This window comes from Nycticebus coucang, chromosome 5, assembly GCF_027406575.1.
Source record: "Nycticebus coucang isolate mNycCou1 chromosome 5, mNycCou1.pri, whole genome shotgun sequence".
NCBI classification, from domain to species: Eukaryota; Metazoa; Chordata; class Mammalia; order Primates; family Lorisidae; genus Nycticebus; species Nycticebus coucang.
The window spans coordinates 41,797,083-41,822,579 of record NC_069784.1 but is presented as its reverse complement, the minus strand read 5'-3'; the positions used below and the strand labels follow the sequence as shown (position 1 = coordinate 41,822,579).

At 43.2% G+C, this 25,497-nt stretch overlaps 1 protein-coding gene across 2 annotated transcripts; it reads left to right on the top strand.

Moving 5' to 3' along the window:
• The first annotated feature begins 758 nt into the window (after positions 1-758).
• Positions 759-23,390, top strand: ADORA3 (adenosine A3 receptor). Of its 2 annotated transcripts, XM_053591055.1 has the most exons (7): positions 759-1,420; positions 8,474-8,580; positions 11,263-11,610; positions 20,380-20,437; positions 21,191-21,291; positions 21,844-21,902; positions 23,191-23,390. In XM_053591055.1, the coding sequence occupies exons 1-7, from the start codon at positions 1,071-1,073 to the stop codon at positions 23,200-23,202; spliced, it is 1,035 nt and encodes a 344-aa protein (XP_053447030.1). In that variant the 5' UTR covers positions 759-1,070; the 3' UTR covers positions 23,203-23,390. The 2 variants fall into 2 exon arrangements, with proteins under 2 accessions (XP_053447030.1, XP_053447029.1); XM_053591054.1 differs by lacking the exons at positions 8,474-8,580; positions 11,263-11,610; positions 20,380-20,437; ... (1 more) ...; positions 21,844-21,902; positions 23,191-23,390 and adding an exon at positions 3,214-4,323.
• Positions 23,391-25,497: the final 2,107 nt, after the last annotated feature.

The window sequence follows — 25,497 nt, the reverse complement described above, 5'->3', positions numbered from 1 at the left end:
TCTGATTCCCAGACAGATGCATGATGGTGCTGAGGCTTGGGAGTGGGGGAGGCCGGACGCGCTGTGAGACTCTGCACACACTGCTTTTTCCCTCCCTTCTGTGCATCTGGTCATCCTGCTGTCCTTCTGTTCCTCAAATAGCTTTGACACTGGTAGATGCTAGTTTGAGAGCACGAGAGACTTTGCTAGGGGTTGTGGGTTGAGAAGAGAGACTGAGGCTCAGCAGATGTGCTGAGTTTTTGCTCTTTTGAGCAGAGACTCTTTGCTTGTCCCTTTGACAAAGGATTGTTGTGGCAAAGGCTGGGTGCCAGCTGTGCTCAGCAAAGAGTCAACTCATGCAGCTGAATTCTCAGCGCTTGCTGTTATGCACTTAGAAGGAGTAAGTGCTGGCTAAGGTTAGGAAGCTGCCGCCAAAATCTATTTCTTGTTTCTCTGCTTCTCCTGTCTGCCTCCTTATATGGGGCCTTGCTGCTAACCCAGCCAAAAGCAAGAATATTGCATAGTTGGCACACTTAGCTTCTCTCCCCCCCAGTCCTGTACCCTCATTGGTCCCTGAATGAATGAATTCTGTCACCTAATCTTGTTTTGACCATTCTCTCTGCCACTCCCACCTCCTCCTTGGCTCTTTCCATCTTTTTGCTGAGAGTTCCGTGCTCTGTACTTCCTCTTGGCACATCTCACTTCCTGAAACACCGCTAAAGAGGGTTGCTTATCTTGATGGAACTTAGAAAGCCCTCTGGGGACAGGGGAAGGCAGAGGCCTTGACAGTGTCTGTCTGGGGAACTAAGAGTAGCAGGACTTTCACATTCAGCCCACATAGAACCATCCTGCAGGCCTCTAGGAGCCCAGGCGCGTGTGGCTGGCAGAGGAGCTGGAAGAGCTCGCCCTGAGAAGGGCCCTGTCTAGGGAATGGATCACCCCACCAGAGAAGAGGAGTGAGTGAGGTGTGAATTTTAGACTGTTGCTACCCATGGACCTCTGGGAAGATATCTGGGAAGATCTAGGCTCGCTGGCCATTACAGATCCTGCTGGCTCACCTGTCCCCGTGGGGACTCCTCTGCGAAGGCAAGATGCCCATCAACAGCACCGCCCTGTCTCTGGCCAGCTTTACCTACATCACTGTGGAGGTTTTCATTGGGCTGTGTGCCATAGTGGGCAATGTACTGGTCATCTGGGTGGTCAAGCTGAATCCCAGCCTGCAGACCACCACCTTCTATTTCATTGTCTCCCTTGCCCTGGCTGACATTGCTGTAGGGGTGCTAGTCATGCCTTTGGCCATCGTCGTCAGCCTGGGCATCACAGTCCACTTCTACAGCTGCCTTTTCATGACCTGCCTGCTGCTGATCTTTACCCACGCCTCCATCATGTCCTTGCTGGCCATCGCTGTGGACCGGTACTTGCGGGTCAAGCTTACTGTCAGGTAGCCTGTGGGATATGGGGGGCAGTTATAGAGGTGCCTGTGAAATGAGGCTACAAAGTTTAGATCCCAGACCTTTTGAGTGATAATGAATGCACATTGGTCCTCAAGGTTGAAATAGGGCAATAAATGTCTGTGAAGAGTTGAGCAACGAATGATGAGCTGAGACTCAGGAACTAGAGCCAGGAATGCTCCAGTCCTTTCTCCACTGGCTACAGGCAGATGTTCAGTCCTCGGGGTAGCTGACATTGATGAAGTCTCTAATTAGTAAAAACTGCTCTTAAGTTTTAGAAATGGTAAAACCCTACCAGATAAAATTTCTTATTTTAGGAGAAGCAGACAGATAAGAATGAGGGAAGACAAACTGGAGGTTCTTTTCTTTGCAAATGCAGGTTATTATTTCATCTTTTTGCTTTGATTCTGTGCCCACTTCAAGCTTGAGAAAAGGGTTCTTAGAGTGTGTATATTTCTCCTCCTTTTCTTCCTCCTTCCCCTCTTGCTACTCCTCTTCCTGCAATGAAACCTTCCCCCCCAAAAAACGTTCTTCACTGCCCATCGTAGTTCCAAGCTTCTGTGTGAGTATGTGAAGAAAGCAGACTGCTAAATTGAGAAATCTAATTCCCCAGTTGTCCTAAATTGCACTGGCCTCATGTTTCGCCTCTCCTTTGAGGAAAGAGCACAGAGAGGGGGCTACAACTAAGTTATAGATGTAAACAAGCCTGTGTTCAAAGACGATCGTGAGAACTGATCTTGGCCAAACTATTTCCCCTTCAGTTTCTTCATCCATATCACAGTGGTTAAGATGCTCTCAACTCAGACCTACCTTTTTTCAATTTTAGTCCCACCTCTTCTAGCTGGTATAAGGTACTTGTCTGAGGTTCAATTTTTTAACTATAAAATGGGGATAATAATGTGCACTTTCCTCATAAGATTAAAAGAGTTAACATATGTAAAGTTCTTAGAAAAATACCTGGCACACAGCCTATGGTCCATAAATAGTAGCTATAACTCCTATTATTTTCACAATTGCCATCAGTAAAATGGAGATCATCAGAAAAATATCTTGTTTGTTGTGAGATTTAACTGACATAAAATATAGTGAGTAAAAAGTCGGTATTTAACAATATTAGTCTCCTTCTTCTAGTCTGTGTAGGTTGCTGTCGGGAAGGAGGTTTAAGCAGAAAGGGTGACTTTTACTGGTTGAGTCTTTTAAGGTCTCTGAAGTACTTCAACACAACCTATACGACTCCACTGAATCACTGAACTCAAAACACCAAGGATGGATGCCCATGCAAACAGAGAAGCAGGGGCAGGGCAGGTAGAGAGGAAGTGTGGAGAGACATAACATAATTTACGGGCATCTGTACAACAGCCAAACAAAACAGTGCAGGGCGTGGCAGGCAAGCGTGCTCTGAGAAGACCATTTCACACCAGGTATGTGATCCCCAGAGACTTAGGTAAATCTTACCTCCCAGAGCTGAAGAATTCTCACACTAGGAATGGAAATAACTTTAAGCAATATATTCCTCATCCTTTCTAGATTGTTCTTTTTTAGAAGATTCCCCAGAGGAGTTTGCTGAATTTTTCTCTGTGGTCTGCCCATCCTATCTTCATATCCGGTAGAGTTTAGCTCAAATCACCATAGAATATCAACGCTCTCCTCTCTCAACAGAAGACTGGGGAATTGAGAGAGTGTACGCTTTGGCTCACCCTGTCTCTCTCCTTTACCCTTGCCATCTCCCTCCACCCTGTAGCAATTCCTGCTGCGAACTCACTGGCTTTTTTCATTCAAACAGATACAGAAGGGTCACCACTCAGAGAAGAATATGGCTGGCCTTGGGCTTTTGCTGGCTGGTATCATTCCTGGTGGGGTTGACACCCATGTTTGGCTGGAACGTGAAACTGACCCCATGGTACCACAGAAATGTCACCTCCCTCTCCTGCCAATTTCGTTCCGTCATAAAAATGGACTACATGGTCTACTTCAGCTTCTTCGTCTGGATTTTAATCCCCCTGGTCGTCATGTGTGTCATCTACCTTGACATCTTCTACATCATCCGGAAGAAACTCAGTCAGAACGTTTCTAACTCTAAAGAGTCAGGTGCATTTTATGGACGGGAGTTCAAGACAGCTAAGTCCCTGTTTCTGGTTCTCTTCTTATTTGCTGTGTCCTGGCTGCCATTATCCATCATCAACTGTGTTATCTACTTTGATGGGGAGGTACCACAAATTGTGCTATACTTGGGCATCCTGCTGTCCCATGCTAACTCCATGATGAACCCTATTGTCTATGCTTATAAAATAAAAAGGTTCAAGGAAACCTATCTTTTGATCTTCAGATCCTGTATGATCTGCCGTTCCTCTAATTCCTTTAACCCAAACGTTGAGCAGATTTCTGAGTAGTCATCCATGAACGATGATGATTCTCTGTCTTCAACAAACACTTGAAGACCTGACCTATCTGCCTGGGCCAAGGGCATTTTGCATCCTTGATTCCTTTTTCCGAGGTGGAGAATATTTGGCTGGCTGCCTCTTATCATACCTCCCCTATGACCCTCTTCCTCCACTTCAGTTGTTTTTTCTTGATCTTCTTCTTTAACTCAGTTTTCTGGAGGCTTGACTTGAGGACAATGTATTATTCTACTATTGCTTACTTATATCCCTCCTTCTCAAACAGAAGAAGAAATTGTGGAGTCTGAGGGGTGCTTCATTCACTTACCAACAAAAGACTCTAGGTGGTTTGGACACATATGTAATATTCACTCAGTTCCACCCCGGTGTGAAACATAGCAAAGAACTTGCTCTCAGAAGATGCCTAGGAGATGGTGGGAACAGGAGTGAACTGGTTTTAAGGGAGACTTAAATCGCTGAACTTATCTGTGAATGTACTTGATAAATAAAAGATGACAGCTAACTGTTGTGTGGCTCTTTGCTAGGGTCCCTTGGGGCCTGAAGACCTGACTGGTTGCTCTTGACAGTCACTCAACCTGCTCATATGCTACCTGGACTCACGTGGCCTGCTCAGCTTTTTATCCCTTGCCCCAGAACACCCTGCTTCTTATTCCTGGGTTGATCAGAGCATTTGCCAATTTCATGAACTGTTCCCTTAATGTTAGAGGAAGAATCCTAATCATTTCCCCGGGTGTTTCATTCTAACAGGAGTAGTGGGTACAAGGCAAAAACAGATGCTGGGCAGCTATTACTTGTTAAATACCTTCCGCCCATTATCTCTTTAGATCCTGAAAATCTGTGAGGTAGGTGCCACCCTTAGTACCATCACCATTTTGCAGAAGAAAAACTGAGGCACAGAGAAGTTAAGTAATTTGTCTGCAACTCCTTGATTAACAAGTAGGAGAGCAGGGACTTAAGCTCAGCCCTGCCTTATGGGAGACGAGCTTCTTGCCGCCTATTCTCAGACAAGACGGATGGGTATAAGCCACAGTTTGTACATGTGAGGGCTGCTGTTTTTTCACCTTGCTGATCTCTAATCAGAATTCTGGACAGGGTAGAGTACCGGTCACTATGTCTGAGCGTTTTGGGAGTATGGCTCCAGAAGTTGAAGGTGGAATGTCTGGCTCAGTGTGTTCAAATCTGCAGCTGTAGATTCCCACTCCCAAGGCAATATATTAACTTGACAAGAGCAGAAAAGTGGAGATTTCAATTAAACAACATTAAAGAGGGTAAGTGTCTCTGAAAGTGAATTTAATTCTGAGCCAGTCCTAAAAGTTTATTCTAAACCTAATCTTATAGCTTGATAACAAAATTTACCTTGTAAACATTTCTTTTCAGCAAAGGGTCCTTGCTTCTCTTCTTGTCAGTCTAGGAAGAAGCAAGAATTCTAGGATGTTTTCCCCTCCGTTGATTTGTTTTAGTTAGAATGTGCCCCCAAGACGAGGCCCTGGGTGGATTCCATGGCTTCTGCTGTTCCTGCCATCCAGTTCTGCCCCAGAAATCTTTGCACAGAGGGAGAACGGAGAGGAAGTGTTGTTCAGGTCTGTCTCCCAGTAATCTTCACACCAAGCTTCTTAGTTTACTAATAATTTCTAGCTGTCATAGCAACACTTAACCCGTGTCCTTTTTTTCTTTTTAGAAACTTGATTTAAAGCGACCACTTCCCTCAAGACAAAACAGCTGTCTTTCTTTAATCATTTGGTGTTATTAGGCAGGCTGCAGCTCTTCAGTTTCAGAACTGCTTGTACTTTTTTTTTTTTCTTGCTTCCTTCTCTTCTTCCTACTTCTCCTCCTCCTTCTCTTTTCTTTTTGATTGCCACTGCTTCGCGAGTCCACGTATGGCTTTTTGTGTTCTGCTTTTTGTTTTGTTTTTGTTAAATGGGGATCTCCTGAGATAAGGTGTTTCACCAGCATAGAAGAAATCTTTACAGTGAAAATGTCTTTTACAGTAACTCAAAACAAATGAACCAAGGGTCACTGCTGAGGAGCTTGAAATCCATTCTGGTTTCAGGTTTAGAGAGCTCCTTCTGCCTGGTTCTCTTTCAGTGAAGCAGTCAAAGGGAACTGCGGGCTTTTATTTTAAAGACGTAAGGTAAAAAGACCACCCAGACAAAACTTCTTCCTCTTCCATACGAGTAAGCTGGAAAAGGTGGATGTTAAGCAACTGTTTTGTTTTAGGGTTTTTTTTACCTTTTTTTTTTTTTTTTTAAGTCAACTGTGGAAATAATTGGAGACTAATGAACACAAAGACTATTTATTTATTCTGAGCTTGCTATAGTGAGGGAGTCAGCCTCAGTTGCTTGCATTTTGGTAGGGACTCAAAGGCAGGCAGAAGAGTGGGAAAGCTTTAAAGTGGGGTAAAAATGTAAACTGAGGCACATTAAAATTGGAATGATTTTATCTGAGCATTCAGCAGTTCATGAATCGGGCAGCTCCAGATGGCAAGCAATTTGGTACCTTCCACTGAGAGGGAGAAACATTTATAAGGTGTTTGTGGAAGGAGGATAAATAGTTTACTATTTAAATTGCACATGAACTTTATGTCCACCCTGTGTATTCAATTGGTTCAAATGGAAAGTCCCTATGAAAGGGTTGACTTGGTAGTTTCTGATTGGTTACCACTGAGTTGGGCTTCTGTTTGCTTATATAGGGTCCCAAAGGGCTGGAGTCCTCTTGGCCTAATGGCTGCCCAATTAAGTCTTATTTTGTTTTAACAGTGAAAATTAAAAAGGGAAGGCTTCATGTGTGTTCCTATGGGAGAGTGTTGGCATGGGGAAACTGTAGTCTGGCTAACTGGAGTGGGGCACCCCGTGTCATTAGCTGGGGGTGCATACTTGGCTTTCTCTTGTTGGTCCTAAGTTGGAAGTAGGGACAGAAATTAGGGAAGTTTTTAGTTATTAATCAAGCCCTGGCAATTTCAGCATTGTCAGAGATAAGGACTACTTTTAAATAACATGACCACGGTGTCTGTATTAGTTATCTATTACTGTGTAACAAATTATCCCAAATTTAGAGGCTCAAAACAGTAATCCTTTATTATCTCTTGTGATTTCTATGAGCTGGTTGAGTGAATGGTTCATGTTCAGGGTCTCTCATGAGGTTGCTGAGTTTCTAGTCACTTGAAGGCTTGACTGTGACCAGAGGATCCACTCCCAAGGTGACTCTCATATTTCTTGTAAGCTGATTTTGGCTAACTGGTTCCTTCCCACCTGGGCCTCTTCACAGCCTGCTAGAGAATCCCCATGACCTGGTGGCTGACTCCCCGGGGAGCAGCGCAAGAGACCAGGGTGCATGTCATACCCCCTTTCTGACCTAGCTCTGAAGTCACACACCATCACCTATGCCATACTTTATGGATTACAAAGTCTGACCTTGATTCATTGGGAAGGGGGACTACAGAGGGCATGACCACCAGGAGCTACCTTGAAGGCTGCCCCCTGACAATACCGTTATCATAAATAACGAAGAAGAAATAAATTAACAATTATTTCTTAATAGTGTCACATTTTCTGAATTGTTTGCTGCCATACAAATATAAATAAGTTCCCTCTATTTCAGTTAGTTGATATGTCTACGCCCCCCTGTAATCTATCAGGTCTCCTTTTCTTTCTTCCTTTTTTGTCATGCAATTTATTTGTGGAACTCAGAACTTTCTGATGAGGAGTTAATGAGAAAATTTAAGTACACAGTGCAGGCATGCCACTGGCCCGTATGCTGAGTTTGTGTGAACTGGAGGAAGGCTCCCCCTCCCAAAAGAAGACATTATTGCACAACCTGGGCAATATTCACATCTGACATTGATGGGAAGTGCTAGCTCTGAAGCATGATAGGCAGTGCCCAGCTTAATTTCACTGGAAGGGTGTTTCAGTGATTCAGACTTCTAAAACCAGCAGTCAGAGCACGTGAGAAGCCGCCGCTGCTGCTGCATGACAAATCTCCTAGTTCTCTCCCAGCTCTTCCCAGCAGAGCTTTTGAGAAGTCTGCAGATTGCAGCCCTGGCTGCTGACACCTAAGCACCCACACTTGTGTGTGCTCGCACGCTTCAGATTCCAGGCACACAGGCTGCTAACAGCTGGTACACTCCACCCACCAACCACACCCCCCAGGAGGCTGCAGGGGCCACTGGAGAGTTGGGTTAGTGAGGAATCTCTTTGCTGAGATTCCTCTCACTTATACAGAGATTGGGCTTCCAAGAATAATGGCAGACAGGAGGAGCAGCCTCTGATGATGCCAGGATCATTGGCAACAGGGCAGGGCACAAATGAGCACCTGCAAATGTGTGCCAGTGATGGTAGGTGTGCGCGTGTGCCCTTTTGAATGTGTACAAGACCTGGTGTGGCAGATTTGTCCAGAGGAGAGATTTCCACTTTTGTTTGAGGCTCTGCCAGGAAGCCCCAAATTGTTTTAGTTGCCCCGTAAGTAAGTTTATGTCCATGAATGGCATCCTTCTGATGACCCTCTGGTGCAGTACCGTTGTGCAGTGTACAACCTGGACACCTATCTAAGGCAGCATTGCTTGGATTACTTGGTTCTTCTCCCTTTTCACTAGTCTGTTCAAATAATAAAACCATCTGAAGCTCAAATATATCTGTTTCCCTTGAACAGGTCCAGGATTCCTGAGATCCCTGGGTATATCCTATCACTCCAGTTAAAGATTTGCTTCCTTCCAGCCATGTGGCCCTTTATTCTGCTCTCCTTTGCCCTCTTTTCAGGTAAGATGGGGATAGGAACAATTCTAGCCCTTCAAGCTGTGGCCTCCCTGGTGGAGTCTCTGCTTGTTCTCACAAACCACCTAAGTAATGAATGGGAAAATAAAAGAGGTGAAAATAATATTAGTTCTTGTTTTTAGCTCTTATAAGAGGGCTTGTGAGGAGTTTGAAATCTTTGGCTAAAATGAGGGCTCCGTAGTTTCTCTTTCAGTTTCCCCAAGTGTCCCTCTCTTCCTCCTCTCCTCTCAAAAAATATTTCTCTTCCTCTTATCCCCTCAAAAACTATTTGTGCAGATACATGAGGACTCAACTTACCCCTTTCTGCCCAAGCGCGACCCCAAGATGAGATTGGAAGACTGGCCTTGAACCAGCTCTGCCGCCTTTCAGTCGTGTGACTGTCGAGTCACTGCACCTCTCTTTGGGTCAGCATCCATGTATATAAACTGAGGCTCTTCCTTGTGGGGTCATTATGAGAACAGAACGACATCAAGGATGGGAGCCTGTTTTATAGGAGCCATATCTGAGGAGCATTGGAAGGTCCTCAGCACACATGTGGAAGGTTGAGAGAGGGATGGGCTCTGCTGCCCATATCTTCTCCTTGGTCAGACATTTTCCCAGCCCTGGTCAAGCTGGACAGGGTGTGTATAGTTTTCTCATTACGCAGTATCCTGAGATCATAGAGGTGCCTGTGCTGGTCTTGTACAGAGGAAGCATGAGGTTCTTAGCTCCTAAAGACAGAACCTGGGGCAGAGCCTGTGGCTCAAAGGAGTAGGGCGCCGGCCCCATATACCACAGGTGGTGGGTTCAAACCCAGCCCCCGCCAAAAACTGCAAAAAAAAAAAAAAAAAAAAATGACCAAACCTAACTCCCTCTATTTTCAGCTCTATGAAGCCAGCAGAAGTCTCTGAACCTTCTCACTTTCTTTTTGAGGGTGCCAAGGTGGGGTGGGAACAAAGGACAGAGAATCTACTAATAGTAAACCTCGGGCTCTTAAAGGCTCCTGCCAAGAAGTGGTGAGAGTTCTCCGTGTCTGACCCACTCTTAGGCTGGGGAAAAAGACTTCTCCAAGGTTGCTGTATTAGTTTTCTAGGGCCGCTGAAACAAAATACCACAGTCTAGGAGGCTTAAACGATGGACATTTATTTATTTACTGTTAAGGATGCTAGAAGGTCAAGGTAAGTGTCTGCAGGTTTGGTTTCATCCTGAGGCCTCTCCTTGGCCTGCCCTCCTGTCATGTCCTCAAAGGGTCATTCCTCTGTGTTGTTAGTGTCTCTTTTTTTTTGGTGGGCGGGACAGAGTCTCACTATGTTGCCCTCGGTAGAGTGCTGTGGTGTCACAGCTCACAGCAACCTCAAACTCTTGGGCTTACGCGATTCTCTTGCCTCAGCCTCCCAAGTAGCTGGTACAGGCACCTGCCGCAATGCCCAGCTATTTTGGGGTTGTAGTTGTCATTGTTATTTGGCAGGCCCAGGCTGGGTTCAAACCCACCAGCCTCAGTGTATGTGGCTGGTGCTGTAACCACTGTGCTATGGGCTCCAAGCCAATCTCTCTCTCTTTTATAAGGACACTAGCTAAATTAGATGAAGGGCCACCCCAATGACCCTATTTGAACTGAATTACCTCTTTAGAGACTTTATGTCCAAATACAGCCAAATTCCAAGGTAACAGGTACCTCAGTGGTTATGGCATCAGCCCCATACACCAAGGCTAGTGAGTTTGAACCTGGCCCGGGCCAACTAGACAACAATGATGACAAACCTCAACAAAAAATAGCCAGGCATTGTGGTGGGTGCCTGTAGTTCTAGCTACTTGGTAGGCTGAGGCAAGAGAATCTTTTAAGCCCAAGAGTTTGAGGTTGCTGTGAGCTATGACACCATGGCGCTCTACTGAGGGCGACAAAGTGAGACTCTGTCTCAAAAAAAAAAAAAAAATAGGGGTTAGAACTTTAACATGTGAACTTTGGGGTGGGACACAGATACAGGGATGAGAGGATACTTGTTCAGTCCCCCAAAAGTTTGCTGAAAGAGCAACTCACAATTAAGGCAGATTAATAAGAGAAAGGCTTATTTATGATGCACATGGGGAGAAATATGGCATGATTACTCAGTATCCCAGTGGGATCCAAACGTTTTTATACATGACTTTTAGAGGGCAGGAGGAGCTAAGACGTATAGGTAATACTGTTTGGGGAGGATCAAATGGTGCTGGGGAAATAAATAGATGGGGAAAATAGATTGACTTGTAAATGGTTCTCTTAGCAAACTAAGCTAACCTGGGAGAAAGGTGTTATACTAAATGATCTGGGTCAGATCTGGTTGCATTCTCAATCCTCCTTCCTTTTAATATAGGGACAGGAGACAACAGGGACAGGAAAGGAAGTCAATTGACCCTTTTGATCTTTTGGTTGGTCACTCTGGTTGATGCAGATAGAGGGAAAGCCCCTCTAATGCTTTTTTGATCTAGAAGGGTCTATAATTCAAAGTACTTTTTATACCAAGGAGGCATATCTGGGGTTGAAATTTTCTGAGATTCTTCACAGTTCCGCTCATAACAGCTGTCAATCCTGAAAAGGCAAGACTCCAGCCTCCAATTCTCTATCCTGTGGGAGGGCAGGAGCTACAATGTGTCTGAAGGAACAATGATGTGTGTGTGCGTGCGTGTGTGTGTGTGTGTGTGTTTTCACAGATGCTATGGTCATGGATGAAAAGCTCAAGGAAAGCTTTGTGCTGGACAGTGCTTCCGCCATCTGCAGCTATGATGCCCATTATAAGGATCACCCCAAATACTGGTGCCGAGGCTATTTCCGGGACTACTGCAATGTGATCGCCTTCACTCCCAACAGCACTGAACGTGTGGCCCTGAGGGACACGGGAAACCAACTCATTGTCACCGTGTCCTGCCTGACCAAAGAGGATACGGGATGGTACTGGTGTGGCATCCAGCGGGACTTTGCCAGGGATGACATGGATTTTACAGAGCTGATTGTGACTGACAACAGAGGAGACATTGCCAGTGATTTTTGGTCTGAGAAAGGTAAGAAGCCTGCCAGGGTATATTGGGGTAAGTACTTACACTGGAGCCAATGAGCACCAGCTCAGATTCCCCCTAGGTTCTTTGGGGTTACCTGACCTCTCTCTCCTTGGAACAGAGGGTTGTTGTTGATGGTGCTGGGAATTAACTGGGAGCATGAGGAAGAGGAGAGAGTCTGGGGCCTAGGGTGCCCAGTCCATTGGTAGGAAAACAATAAAAATTCAAAAACAATGGATGAGTCTAGAATTTAATAAAAGATACGTTGTAGATTTTAAAATGTGTTTTTTTCTCCCTCTCTAGTTTTCTCTTTTTTTCTAAAGACAAATTATTGTAGGACCAATTTATTTATAAAGTTAAGTTTTAGTCTTATAATTGTCCTGATTATTGTGTAAAGCACAGCAAGAATAGTGACTAACTATAGAGGCTCTTTAAAAATTGGCTTTACTGGATTTGTTATGAGGAATTTTAGATTAGACTTTTACGAGGCTTGAGGCCAGCCAACTCCAGGATTTGCCACCCGACTCTCTGCAACACCCACATGAACTGGATGGATGACGCTCTTCTTGAGGTTCCACAATAACTTGAGATTCCTGGACCTATCAGGAGGTGACATTCTTTATCACAGATCAGGAGCCCTATGAAGGAACTGTATAGGTGAAGTTTCAGTCCATCTTGTCAAAAGGCTTTTTATGAGCTCTATAAAATCAACCTCAGTATTTCAAAGAAGTCTGGTCATATCTGAAAATATGTTATTCTAGTGAAAGCTTTGGTAAAATAACCACTGCCTCCGATTCTGTCCTGTTAACAAATGAAAACATTCTTATTGAACTTGGGCAAATGATTCTATTGTTATAAATTAAGAATATTCACTAATACTGAGGGTGCTAAAAAACATACACATATTTTAAGAAAGGAAAAAGCTGTATTGAAATGAATACTCAATATGTACCAATCATAAAAGATGAATACTGGCTCAGCATCCGCACAGTGGTTATGGCGCCAGCCACATACACTGAAGGTGGCAGGTTCGAACCTGGCCTGGGCCAGCTAAAACAAGAGCAATAAAAAATGGCTGGGCATTGTGGCGGGCGCCTGTAGTCCCAGCCACTAGGGAGGCTGAGGCAAGAGAATTGCATAAAGCCCAAGAGTTTGAGGTTGCTGTGAGCTGTGACACCACCTCACTCTACTGAGGGCGGCATAGTGAGACTCTGTCTCAAATAAATAAATAAATAAGAGATGAATACAAGTCATGTTAAGCACGTCTTGTAATTGCAGAAGTCAATCGACTTGAGTATTACAAATTTAATATATATTTTTAAACCTTTTTTAAAAAGTGTGTGTGTGTATATATATACCCCTTATACTTTGTACTTTGTACTTTGATATATTTGCATCCTCTGTAGTTTCAAAATTCTGGAGAAATCAGTTAGAAAAAAAGAAAAAGTGCTTCAAATTTTGTTGACAAAAGCATATTTTTCTTAATTTTTTGTAAGCTACAAATAGCTCAAAGGAAAAAAGTTTTCTTCTGGAAAACAAAACATAAAAAGAATGAGCAATGTTTCAAACAAAAAGTTCATGACAAAGTTGTTTCAGTCCTCTCTCAGTTCAGTTCCATGTCATTAACTCCTGTTCTGTTTGATGTTGGCTTAGCCATCCTCATGAACATGTCACTTTTTAATATTAGAGTCCTGAAAGTTTTTTCCTAGTCCGCTGATGTTATCCTCAAAGTTATTAAACATTAAATGGAGTGGGTGGTATAGTGGTGACCATAGTTGCCTTCCAATGCTGTCAAAAACCTGTATTCAACCTGTAATCCTAGCACTCTGGAAGGCTGAGGTGAGTGAATTACTTAAGCTCAGAAATTTGAGAACAGCCTGAGCAAGAGTGAGACCCCCCATCTCTACTAAAAACAGAAAAATTAGGAGGGCATAATGGTGTATGCCTATAGTCCCAGCCACTTGGGAGGCCAAGGCAAGAGGATTGCTTGAGTCCAGAGTCTAGGAGTCTTAAGGTTGCAGTGAGCTAAAATAACTCTGCTGTTCTCTATCCTGGTGACACAGCAAGACTGTCTAGCAAAAAAATGTATTTGTAAGAAGCTTTTCCATAAATTTATTTAAAGAAGGAGCAAATTATGGACTATAGCTGATTATAAACTGCTTTTTTGAGAAGAATCAAAGTAAAATAATAAATGTGGATAACAAATTCTTGGAAAAGCCATAAAGATGCAATTGACAAGGAATGGTTAGTTTGTAGTCTACAACCATTTAACAGTGATCATAGTTATTACTGATAACATATACCAAAACATATCAGAATTTTAGGAATCTCTTATAATTTTGGAACATACATCTGGAATACATTTATATAAATTTGACCCAAATAAAGTTAAACACCATTTTATGTTTGACAGTGCTTTCCATATGATCTTAAAACACCATATAGGCCTACTGGTCCCTCTTGGACTTTCAAGGCCTTAGTATCCAAAACGTTAGTTTAAGGTCAAGAAGACTGAATTTAGAGGATTTGAAATTTTGAATTTGAAGTCTGTCAAATATCAAAGTTTTAAAATACTTGGTATCACAAAAAGATCATAGGTTACTGTAAAATAATGGTTACTCATTTTGCCAAAGTGATAATTTTATAGATTTCAAAAAGTAAAATCCTTTGTACTTTGATAGACAGGAGATTCCGTTTCTCTGCCAGTCGAAAGACAGTATGAGGCAAACAAAATTTATCTCTTTCTCCCTTCCTTTTTGCAGTTATTCCAAAGATGAACAAAAATATTTTATTATTTCTTATTATCATTATATAAAAAAATCTTGTTCAAAAGAGAGAAAATGAAATTTTACTTTTATATTCATGTATTGCCAACATTAAAGTTAATTTTAATAAATTCTTAAGCAGAGGCCAAGTGTGGTGGCTCATGTCTGTAATCCTAGCACCCTGGGAGGCTAAGGAAGGTGGATTGCTTGAGCTCATGAGTTCGAGACCAGCCTGAGCAAAAGCAAGACACCATCTCTACTAAAAATAGAAAAACTGAGGTAATAGGGTCTTTTGAGCCCAAGAGTTGGAGGTTGCTGTGAGCTATGATGCTACAGCACTCTACCCAGGGCAAAGGTTGAGACTCTGTCTCAAAATATAAATAAATAAATAAATTCTTAAGCAGATCCACCCAATCACAATAAACTTTGACTACATGAAATGGGGTTTTTATAAATCTTTTACGAGCTGTTATCATTTTTTATTCTTTCTTTAAAAACATTTTTATATTCATTTAGTTTTATCATTAAAAAAAATTTTTTTTTTTGAGACAGGGTTTTACTATGTTGCCATAGTGCAGTAGCACCATCGTAGCTCACTACAACCTCAAATTCCCTAGCTCAAGTCATCCTCCTACCTTGGTTTTGAGTATCTGGGAGGACAGGTGTGAGCCACCATAACTTTGCAGAGATGGGGTCTGGCTGTGGTGCTCAGGCTGGTCTTGCACTCTTGGCCTCAAGCGATCCTTCTGCCTTGGCCTCCTAAAGTGGTAGGACTACAAGTGTGAGCCACTGATACTCCCAGCTTAAATATTTAAATGTATAACAGGCCAGGGGTGGTGCTCACACATGTAATCCCAGCACTCTGGGAGGCTGAGACAGTGGATCTCCTGTGCTCAGGAGTTCAAGGCCAGCCTGAGCAAAGCAAGACCCCTTCTAAAAATAGAAAAATTGGCCGAGCATTATGACAAATGCCTGTAGTCGCGGCTACTGAGGAAGCTGAAACAAAAGGATTGGTTGGGCCCAAGAGTTTGAGGCTGCTGTGAGCTATGACACTAGGGCCCTCAACCCCAGGGTGACTGAGCGACACTCTGTCTCAAAAAAAAAAAAAGTAAAACAATCTTTAAAAACCTCTAAACTAGACAAAAATTACTTTTCCCTTAACAGAAACCACATCTTTTTATGTCTTTATAAGCTCAAAGACAAATTAAGCATGTATCAAGTCAATTTAATAAAGAGAGATACAGATGGATCTGGAAGAAATTTGAAAATCTTTTAAAAATAAAAAGCCAATATCAAACTGTTGTATTGTAAGGACCAAGCTAGCTAGGTAGGTGGCTTTTTAATTCATTCTGGTTTTCAGCTGGACCACTGAGCTTAGGACAGAACCGACAATGAATCTCAGCCCAAAGACAGACGCTGTTGGGACCAGGACATGTGATGCTTTTACAGTGTACTTTGTTACAAAGACATTTCTCGAAGTGCTTGAACTGGGCCCTCTCTTATATAAACACTTGGAGTAATAACTGTTTATTGTAAACAACTACCCTCAGCTAGTGATTTGTCAGCCATCACGCACATATAAGTTTTGGGTTTTAGTTATTTTTTATGGTACAACTTGTGTATCAGCCTTTAATTAACCTGATTTCTGATCACAGGTCTCTTTAAAAAATTCTTTTAAATCTCTTCCCACACAGATTTTAGCTGGGAGAAACAACTGATATTTCTGGCTTTTTTTTTTTTTTTTAGACAGAGTCTTACTGTGTCGCCCAACTAAGTAAAGTGTTGTGACGTCGCAGCTCACAGCAATATCAAACTCCTGGGCTCAAGTGATTCTCTTGCCTCAGCCTCCCAAGTAGCTTGGACTATAGGGCGCCTGCCACAAAGCCCGGCTATTTTTTGTTGCAGTTGTCATTGTTGTTTAGCTGGCCCAAGTCGGGTTTGAACTGGCAAGTCTCATTGTGTGTGGCTGGTGCTGTAACCACTGTGCTACATACCGAGCCTATTTCTGGCTTTTGAATCTTTTTCTATGAAAGGTTCCCTCTCAAGTGACTTACTAAAGCCAACCTTTGCCAAGGTATCCTCCCAAGTGAAACCAAAAGCCTTACTCACAGTTAGGACTTAATCGAAGATGCATAAGGCACTCTTAAGAGATGTAAGGCAGTCCTCATAAGATCTGGAACAAACCCAAAGACAGCTCAAATAAAGGATAGTTTCACTAGCCACAGTTGGAGTACAATTCACATTTCTGTCTGGCCAAATTTTCTAGAGTGTCTCAATTTCTCAGGTAACTATCCATACACGAAGACTCCAAACCCTGTATTTTACCACAGATGGAAGAATGCAGGAAATCAAAAGCTGTCCACGGAAGGGAAAAAGATCAGTAAGGGGGGTACTACAAAAAAACAAAAATCACACAACTACGATACCAAAAAGACTAGTTTTCTGATCAGGAATCAAACCCTAATTGTGGTGGTAAAAGCACGAAATTTTAAACAGCCTTCCTGGGGAATTTTGCACGGAATTGAAAGTTTGAGCTTGCAAAAAGTTTCAACATTATTTCGTGTCAAAATTTTGCTTTTTTGAAAGGCTAAGACACTACTGTGTATTATGTATCCTTTTTAACTTTAATTTTTCAAATCAATAAGGCAACTATTTAGAAAATAAGAGATCTCTAAAATCTATTTTTAAAACAATCTCAGGAATCTAATTTAATGGATTCATTTTCTGGCCATTGACAATTTGAATTTCCATCGGTATATTGATTCTAATAGTGACCTAATCTGATAGCCTTTCCAAGGAAGATGCACCTCCCAAGATCTCCCCCCACACTATCAGAAATAAGCTAAGATAGACAAATTGTCCTAAGAGCGTGAAGGGGAATTAAAAAGTCTCAGATTTCCAGCCATTTTCAGACTGGCTACCTGACCTCCCTCCCCCCTCAGGTGTAGACACCAAGAGAGAGCACTCTCATTTGGTCATAGCTGTCAAGCCCTCAAGGATGTAAGGTGAGAGTGAACTCAGCTGGTACCCCGCTTTGTGTGTGTTTTTTTTTGCAGTTTTTGGTTGGGGCTGGGTTTGAATCCGCCACCTATGGTCCCTCTCTTTATGACAGATCATGGACAAAGAGAAAGGAAAAAGCTGTTACTGGGAGGAAAGGGATCAAAGAGAATGAATATTTATATTACAGAGTGCTCAAAGTGTACAGAGTTGCTATACCCCCAAACTAGCCACAAATCTTTTTTTCTTTTTACTTAAAATCTTGCAGAAGAGAGAAACAGGGATTTTTTTTTTTTTTTTTTTTACTGTCTGCTCAACCAGATTCCACAGAGAGAGAAAAGCTGGGAGCCTGACTGGTGAGGAATTTTTACCCCTTTGCTGGCTTGTCGGGTCCTGAATTCCCTCTACCATGGCTCCCAGAAGAGTGGAGCCTGGATCACTCTGCTTGACCATTGTAAAAGAAAGTCATTCTTTTTTCTTTCATAGGTTTGTAGGCAAAAGATACGATTCTGCAAAATATACCTCAATAGGCTATAAGGAGTAATTAAATGAACATTTCCAATGTCAGCTGAGACAAAGTTATACTACGCACGTAACACGGACACAAGGGCCATTACTGTGCCAGTGTCTGAGTTTTAACTGGGCAAGACAGGTGAAGCAGGCAAAACAGTGCCTCCCTGCAGGTCAGGCCACTGAGCTGCTTTCTGCCATGGATTCCTTTAGGCTTCCCCAAAGAGACATGGCAGAATGACAACAGACATTGACAGACATCAGGCCACTCAAATCAGAATTTCAAAACCAGAAACTGTTTCAAGAAAATCAAATAGAGTTTCTCAAGGTCACAGTCCCTTTGAGAGCACATGTATTGAGAATGAGATGGAGTCAGTCAGGCTAGGGCTGAGACGACACAGCTGGTCTGGTCAGTTTAGGTCCTATGCGATCTTCACCTCATGTCCCCCATTCTTGCCGTTTTGTAAATTCACCTTTAACCTAAAGGTGTATATCTTGAGTAGTTTGGGGCAGTTGATTTAGGAGATTAATTTTTGAATTGGAATGTTGTTTTGGGTCATGGGTTATGCTGCTTATTGTTTCTTATGGGTCATGGATTATGTAATTTTTGTTTTTGGTTTATTTATTTATTTTTTTTGGTTATGCCCATTATTATTGTTTAAGATAAGGGTTAACATGTTTTTGCTTTGAACTTTCATGTATAAAACTGTGATTTTGGAAATGGAAGAGCAGAACAGTCTTGGAGAAGCTACTCTCACTGTTCTCCAGAATCGCTGGCCATCTGACAAAGTTTGGTGGGCCTCCCCTGTCTCAGCATATTGACTGACAGTGACGGGGGCCAGGCCCGCTTCATCTGGTAACACCTTCAACTCTTTTAGGGGGTAATCCCCTACCAAATCCCATGCTGCAATGAAGAAGAGCCAAGGGTCCAAAGGGAGAATACCTTGATGCTATCACACACAAATGCACCATTTACCTAAGACATCCTTCCAAACTGTAGGGACCAAGGTCCTTGGCAGATTGATTAATAGAAAAATCACTGACATGAGCCAGATTGATTAATAGAAAAGAAATCAATTTATTTAATATATATACAGGGAACCTGCAGGATGAAGACCCAAGTACAGAGGGAAAGTGTATTGTAATGCTTAAGTTCCACAAAATATGAACAGCATATGTAGAAATACAAATTGGACAAAAGCATGATCTAATAATGCTAACAGACTAAGTGGGGAAACCCAGAGAGGCCTGTTGGTTGAGATTCTTCTTGACCTCTTTTAGCATACTTCCTTCTGGGTGTGGGGCAGGACACTCTCTAAAATGGCGGGGGTGTGTGTGTCTTATGACCTATAGTCAAATAAGGTAGGTAAGATCATCATCCCCTCCATTCAGCAGGCTGGTTTGTACACAGAAGGGTGGAAAGACAGAGTAATCTTCTTAGGTTTTATGGCTGGTTTTGGGGAAAAGGGATTCTGGTTCTTGTGACTGCTCATGGATAAGAGGGATTCTAGTTTCTGTGGCTAGCCTTGGAGGAGAATGGGGACTGAGCCCCAAGAAAACCAAATGTCTGTTCCTGACACTGCCCAATGAAAGTGCGATGGGCCAGCGAAGCCCATCAGCAGTCAAACGTGCACAGCTCAGTCCCTGAGTAAAACTGCTGCCCACCTGAGACTGCTGTCCCATCCGAGTGGCCAAGAAATTGTTATCAAGCTGAACTGGGGGTTGCTTGCACGGTGCAGTAAAGGCAGACACTGATGCCAAGATTTGCAGCAGGAAAAGGGGGCATTTATTGCCAGGCAAAGAAAATGGAAGGCTAACACTTATGACACAAACTCCCGGATGGCACATGGGCAAGGGTTGTTAAAGGCAGGGGTATAGTTTTGGGAAGCGGAAGTTGAAGGCAAAATGAAAACCAATAAATACATGGAGGTTATACATCAGTTTGGGCCATGGGAGTGATTTTCTCCACACCCTTCAGGAAGAAACTTAGAACACAGAATGGTGGTCAGGGTTCAGGCCCTGTTCTCCTTTATCTGGGCTATATGTGAGAGGAGATTGGCAATTCCCATCTGGTGGGATAGTATGAAATAAAAATATATGTTAAGAAGGTCCCTATTAATTTCCATAGGGAACAAAACCCCTGGTGATGCTGGCTTGCCTTGGGGACTGTTATTGGTGTCTTCTTGCTCTTCAGGTTGCTCATTTACTTTTTAAGGCTAGCTAGGTAGATGCCTGGAATTTCCCTTGAAAGAACTCCAGAGTTTTCTTTTATTCCCATGCTTGCGGAGGTGGCAGGCCTCTAAGAGGGGTCCCCGCTCTGTCTTGAGCTGTTCCCTGTGCAGGGCACGTGTATATACTTGTACTTGACCCCTCAGCTTTGCCCTGAGGTGAGCCTGAGCACTCCTTGTCTTAAGAGAATGGTAGGCAGAGAAGCAGCCGGCAGGCTGAGGAAGTGCCCGAGTGGGGCCCTTACCTGACTCTCACCAAATCCTTTTTGATTCAGGCAACAAGAACAGAAGCTGCCGGGCTGCCAAAATGGTCCACAAGGTGGATCGCTCCAGGTCAGTCATAATCTTAGGAGACCAAACTGTTTGGAGGGGTGGGCAACAGCAACACAACGTGACAAATAGTTTGTGCACCTGCCACTTTCCAGTGGCACGTTGTCACCCCAGCTATATATCCTTGATGTGATTATTTGCTTTCTTTCAGAAGAACATAGTTTAGGATCCTTGGCTGTAATCAGCAAAAGTACTCTCTAATTAAAAGTGAACATTTTTCAAAAGGAGAGGGCAGTGTTTCAAATACAGGAGCAGGGATGTGGCCACCCTCAGAAAATGTCAAGAACAATTGTCGGGGGAAATTGTCATCAGGATTTCATGTTTCTGATCTGCCACTCTGAAGTGTGTTTGCTTCTTTCTCTCTGTGTTCTACAATGTATATATGTACACACACGTATATGTGTGTGTGTATATATATATATATATATATTTTTTTTTTTTTTTCTTCTTGCCACAGGAGAAGGCATTCATTTATGGTTTCTGAGTTTATTTCCCCCCCATTCAGCAGACTGACCAGGCTGAGATTGGATCCTCCTGCTCCCAATTTCCAGTTAATTTCTGAGGAAGGAGCTCCTTGGCCCAGCTTGGTCTGATGCTCACCAGGTTTAATCAAGTGTTGTCCAAGGGTCAGGGTCTAAAGGACTACAGTTGCCAGGCGCTACTGTGACTGGGTGGGGGCTGAGGATGCAGATCCCAGAGAGGGGCGTCCAGAGCAGAGAACTGAAAGGACACGATCTCTGCTGTGATTCCTTCTAGGACATCCATTCTCATCATTTGCATACTGATCACGGGTTTGGGGATCATCTCTATAATTAGTCATTTGTCCAAAAGGAGGAGAAGTCAAAGGAATAGAAGGGGTAAGTGGCCATTTGGAGGTGGGAGGGGAGGGGGTGGACAGGCAGGAATTAGAGAAGATGAAAGAGGTCAAGGAGCAGCTGTCAAGTGAGTGAATGTGATCTTCCTTTTATTGCCTGGTCTTCTGGAGACCAATGCAGACAGCTCGTGGGCTGGGGAAGAGACCCGTGTCCTGGTGACAAAGGCATCATTGGAAGGACAGAAGGAAACTTGTGGCTTTCCTAAGTGGCTAAATGTATAGATCAGGAGGGGGGAGGCCCTGAGATAACCACAGTGCAAGTTCCCTGTCTGAGGGCCACCTGCCTTCACAGCACACAGACTTTGAGGGGCAGCTTTATGCTGTGACTGAATTTTTTTGCTCCCCTGGAGGAACTAGGATCCAAGTCTCCCATGAAAGGAAGGATCTTCTGGGACCCCTGAGTAAGCAGGTGTAGAAAGATCTCCTGGAGAAAGGTCAAGGTAAAAGAGGACAGGTCTGAGGGTCTCAGCTGTGCCTTGAGCCAAAAAAGTGATCCTTGAGCTTTGTGTCTCCTTTTACCTCTGGGTGATTACAGGTAAAGGCCTGGCTAGAAGCCAAAAAACCAACCAAGCTTCTGCGATCCCCACGTCCTTGGTAAGTCCCCTCCTTGATTCTTCTGCCTTTAGTCATGTGCCCCACCCTCGCCTGGTCTTTAGGTCTTCTCATTCTTCATAGAGAAGGGACTGTGTGCATTTGTTCACCTTTCCCTTTGGGATGGCATCAGAGACACAATGGCTGGCCTTATCATCTAGAGAACCCTTTAGGCCAGCGTGTGGTGGCTTTGCTAACCTCTGAAGTATGCACAGAGCAGAAAGAACATCAGACACAAGTGCTGCTGTTCACCAATAGTGTTTTTGCTTCTTTCTTTTTAAGGCTCAGATATGCCGGAGGCAATGGGAGGAGTGCAGGTGTAATCACAAAACTACTCCAACCTCCCCTGGGGGTGGAAATGTAGAAAAACAACATTTCAGGGAAGGAGAGAGAAAATACCGTAGGAACACCTGTTGGTGACACACAAGGGTCCATAGCTGGAAGAATCTGAACTCTAAGCTGAGGCTGTGAGGTCTTCACCTTTTGTCCTCTGGACTCTTCGGGAATATGGAGGTGGACATGTGAACAAAGCTGTGCCTTTCCCAGGTTTGCCCAAGACCACCACTCCCTTTGGGACATAACTGTGGTCTAGTTCTTTGCTAAAACCATTGTCATTTCTTAAAGGCATGACTTTGGTGAATGCCATACTTTTCTGGGCCTATTTTTCCCTCTAGAAACTGAAGACTTTATTCTCATACTCCCCAGGATTCTCATTCATTCATTCATTCATTCAACAAACAAGGACCATGCTAGCTAGATGCTAAGGGGTACAAAGATGAATAAAAGCTGCTGTATCTATCTTCGGGGAGATTATAATGCAGAAGGGGAGAAAGACAAACTATCACGCGTCAACACCCACATGCAAAATTGCGAGCTAGAGTCATGGTGCGACGAAAGATAAGACAGTAGTAGACCCATGCTGTTCCTTTTTAGCAAGGAGTAGTACAACCTTTTTCAGCTGTGGCCTGCTTCTTCAAACTCTAGCAACTGACAAAAGGCAGCCTAAACCAAGGTCCCTTCTAACTTTGACATTCTTGGGTTCTAAAATAGTCCAGCTGTGTTCAGATCACCAAAACTTGGTGAGAGGTGAACCAACTTAGCTATTTCCTTTTTGAGCCTTGCTGTAATGACATCTGATTTCAGCACTGGAAAACAACAACAACAAAACTTTGATGTTTCAGTCTCAGCAAATCCCCATGATAGAGTTTGCAACTTTTGCTGTAGGAACATATGGTAAAGGTAGGCAACAGATCTCAATTCAGTTTTCTCTTTCTCTTCTCTTACAAAGTAGGAAACTCTTTGAAGCTCTTCTCATGTGTCCTGACTCCAAAGGAAAACATGTCCATTCAAACTCCGAAGGAAATGGCTCATACCGAACAGATGTGACTGAAGATTTCTTTTATTTAGTTCATAAATAAAGTGATGCTACAATAGAATCACCATGACAACTGGCCCACATCTTGGGGACTGATTTTGATCTCTCAGGCCTTCTGAAGGATCCACTAAGCTTGCCAGCAATCATTTGCAGCTAGGTAACAACAGTGGTAGTCAGATAAGCTATATCTGATAGACCACACCTGAGCAAGGCTCCAATCAAATAACATCTCAAGATCTTACAGAATATGGGTCGGGGGCCCAGGAAATCACTTGTATTTCTTTAGCCAATAAATTCCCAACCAGTGTTGAATGAACTCCAAGTTATGACTAACTTCTCCCAGGATATTACTAGGGAAGTATTTCTGGAAAAGTTTTTTTTTGTTTTTTTGAGACAGAGTCTCATGCTGTCACCCTGGAGAGAGTGAGGTGGCGTCACAGCTCACAGCAACCTCCAACTCCTGGGCTTAAGTGATTCTCTTGCCTCAGACTCCCAAGTAGCTGAGACTACAGGCACCTGCCACAATGCCCAGCTATATTTTGGCTGTAGTTGTCATTGTTGTTGTTGGTGGGCTTGGGCTGGATTCGAACCTGCCAGCTCTGGTGTATGTAGCTGGCACCTTAGCTGCTTGAGCTACAGGCACCAAGCCTCTGGAAAAGTTTTTTAAAAGTATAATATTCCAACTCATTTATGAATTGGTATTAAATGCTATTGAATTGCTACTAAATGAATTGGTATTAAACTCACAGCTACTCAACAGCCTGATGGGAAGGGATGAGGGTGCAGGCACCATACCTCTGTGATTCCATGCAGCCCTACCTTGCCAGTCTCTGGGACTGGCATTAAACAACATCAAAAGTGCTTTTTTTTTAAATTTTTTTATTTTTATTTTTTTTGCAGTTTGCAGTTTCTGGCCGGGGCTGGGTTTGAACCCACCACCTCCGGCATATGGGGCCGGCGCCCTACTCCTTTGAGCCACAGGTGCCGCCCAAAAGTGCTTTCTTTTCATCAGCCACAAAACAACCCCAATCGCTCCCTGTGGCTGTGTATCAAATTTACACAAAGGGGTCACTAGCCCACCGGTTGTGCAAATAGTAATCCAGTTGGGACCTGTCCTCAGGTAGAACATCATATTATAAAAGTCAAGACGCCAGATCTTCCACAGTAGATAAAGACACTTGTAGAAATCTTGGAAGACTTACACTCACACTGCCTGAGAATTCTACAGGTTTGTTGATTCCATAATGCAAGGGTCTTTTTCATTCCCCTATCTAGCAAAAACCTTTGAATCTGTGGTCAATGATTTAATTATTAATGATTTAATTAATGATTTAATTTAATTAATGATTTAATTATTTTTTTTATCCTCCAGCAAGAGGAGTTGCATGCTAGTTCTCATTATAGAGAGACAAAAAAAGTAAAATTTTGTTTAGGGTTATACTATTATAAATGAGAAGCTTCAAGAAAACAAGAGGGAAGAGAAATTAATCTGATATTTCTTGTGCAAGTGGATGGCCATGGGGCAAAGCTTACTCTTACTCTTGCAGCTATGTTTGTGAGACATTGGCTCTGAATTGGAAAGCTGGTATGGGCTCTAGCTTCAGGGTTAGCAGAATTATTTAATGTCAGTCCAGAGCTGGATAACAGCTGAAAGCTCCAGAGGCCTCCCTGGGTGTGCTGTCTACAGTCAACCAAAGAGAGAAGATGGTTCCTGGGTCTCTGCTGCCCTCCTGGGGCCTGCCGGCTGCTCTATTTGCAGTGAGGCCTCTTCACCACACTATTTCCCTAAACCTGTCTTTCTCCTAGACCTTTTTGCTGCCTACTCCTTCATCAAACCCTCTTCCACTGCGTTCTCCCTTCAAAATCCAACTGCCAGGAGCAGCTGCTTTCTCTCTCAGAAAGAGAAAGAATGTGCTCGCTGGATGATATCACCTGACTTTGCCTCTCAAGACTTCCCGACATTCTTGAGGTAGCTTGGTGTGGAGGCAAAATACAAGGAATCTGAAGTCAGGAGACTTGATTTAAAATTTAGTTCTGCCATTTACAAGCTGGGTGACATTGGATAAATTCATCTCCTTGAAATTTAATTTCCTTACTTTAATTTTATTTTGAGACAGAGTCTCACTCTGTCACCCTTGATAGAGTGCTGTGGCATCACAGCTCACAGCAACCTCAAACTCTTGGGCTTAAGTGATTCTTTTGCCTCAGCCACCCAAGTAGCTG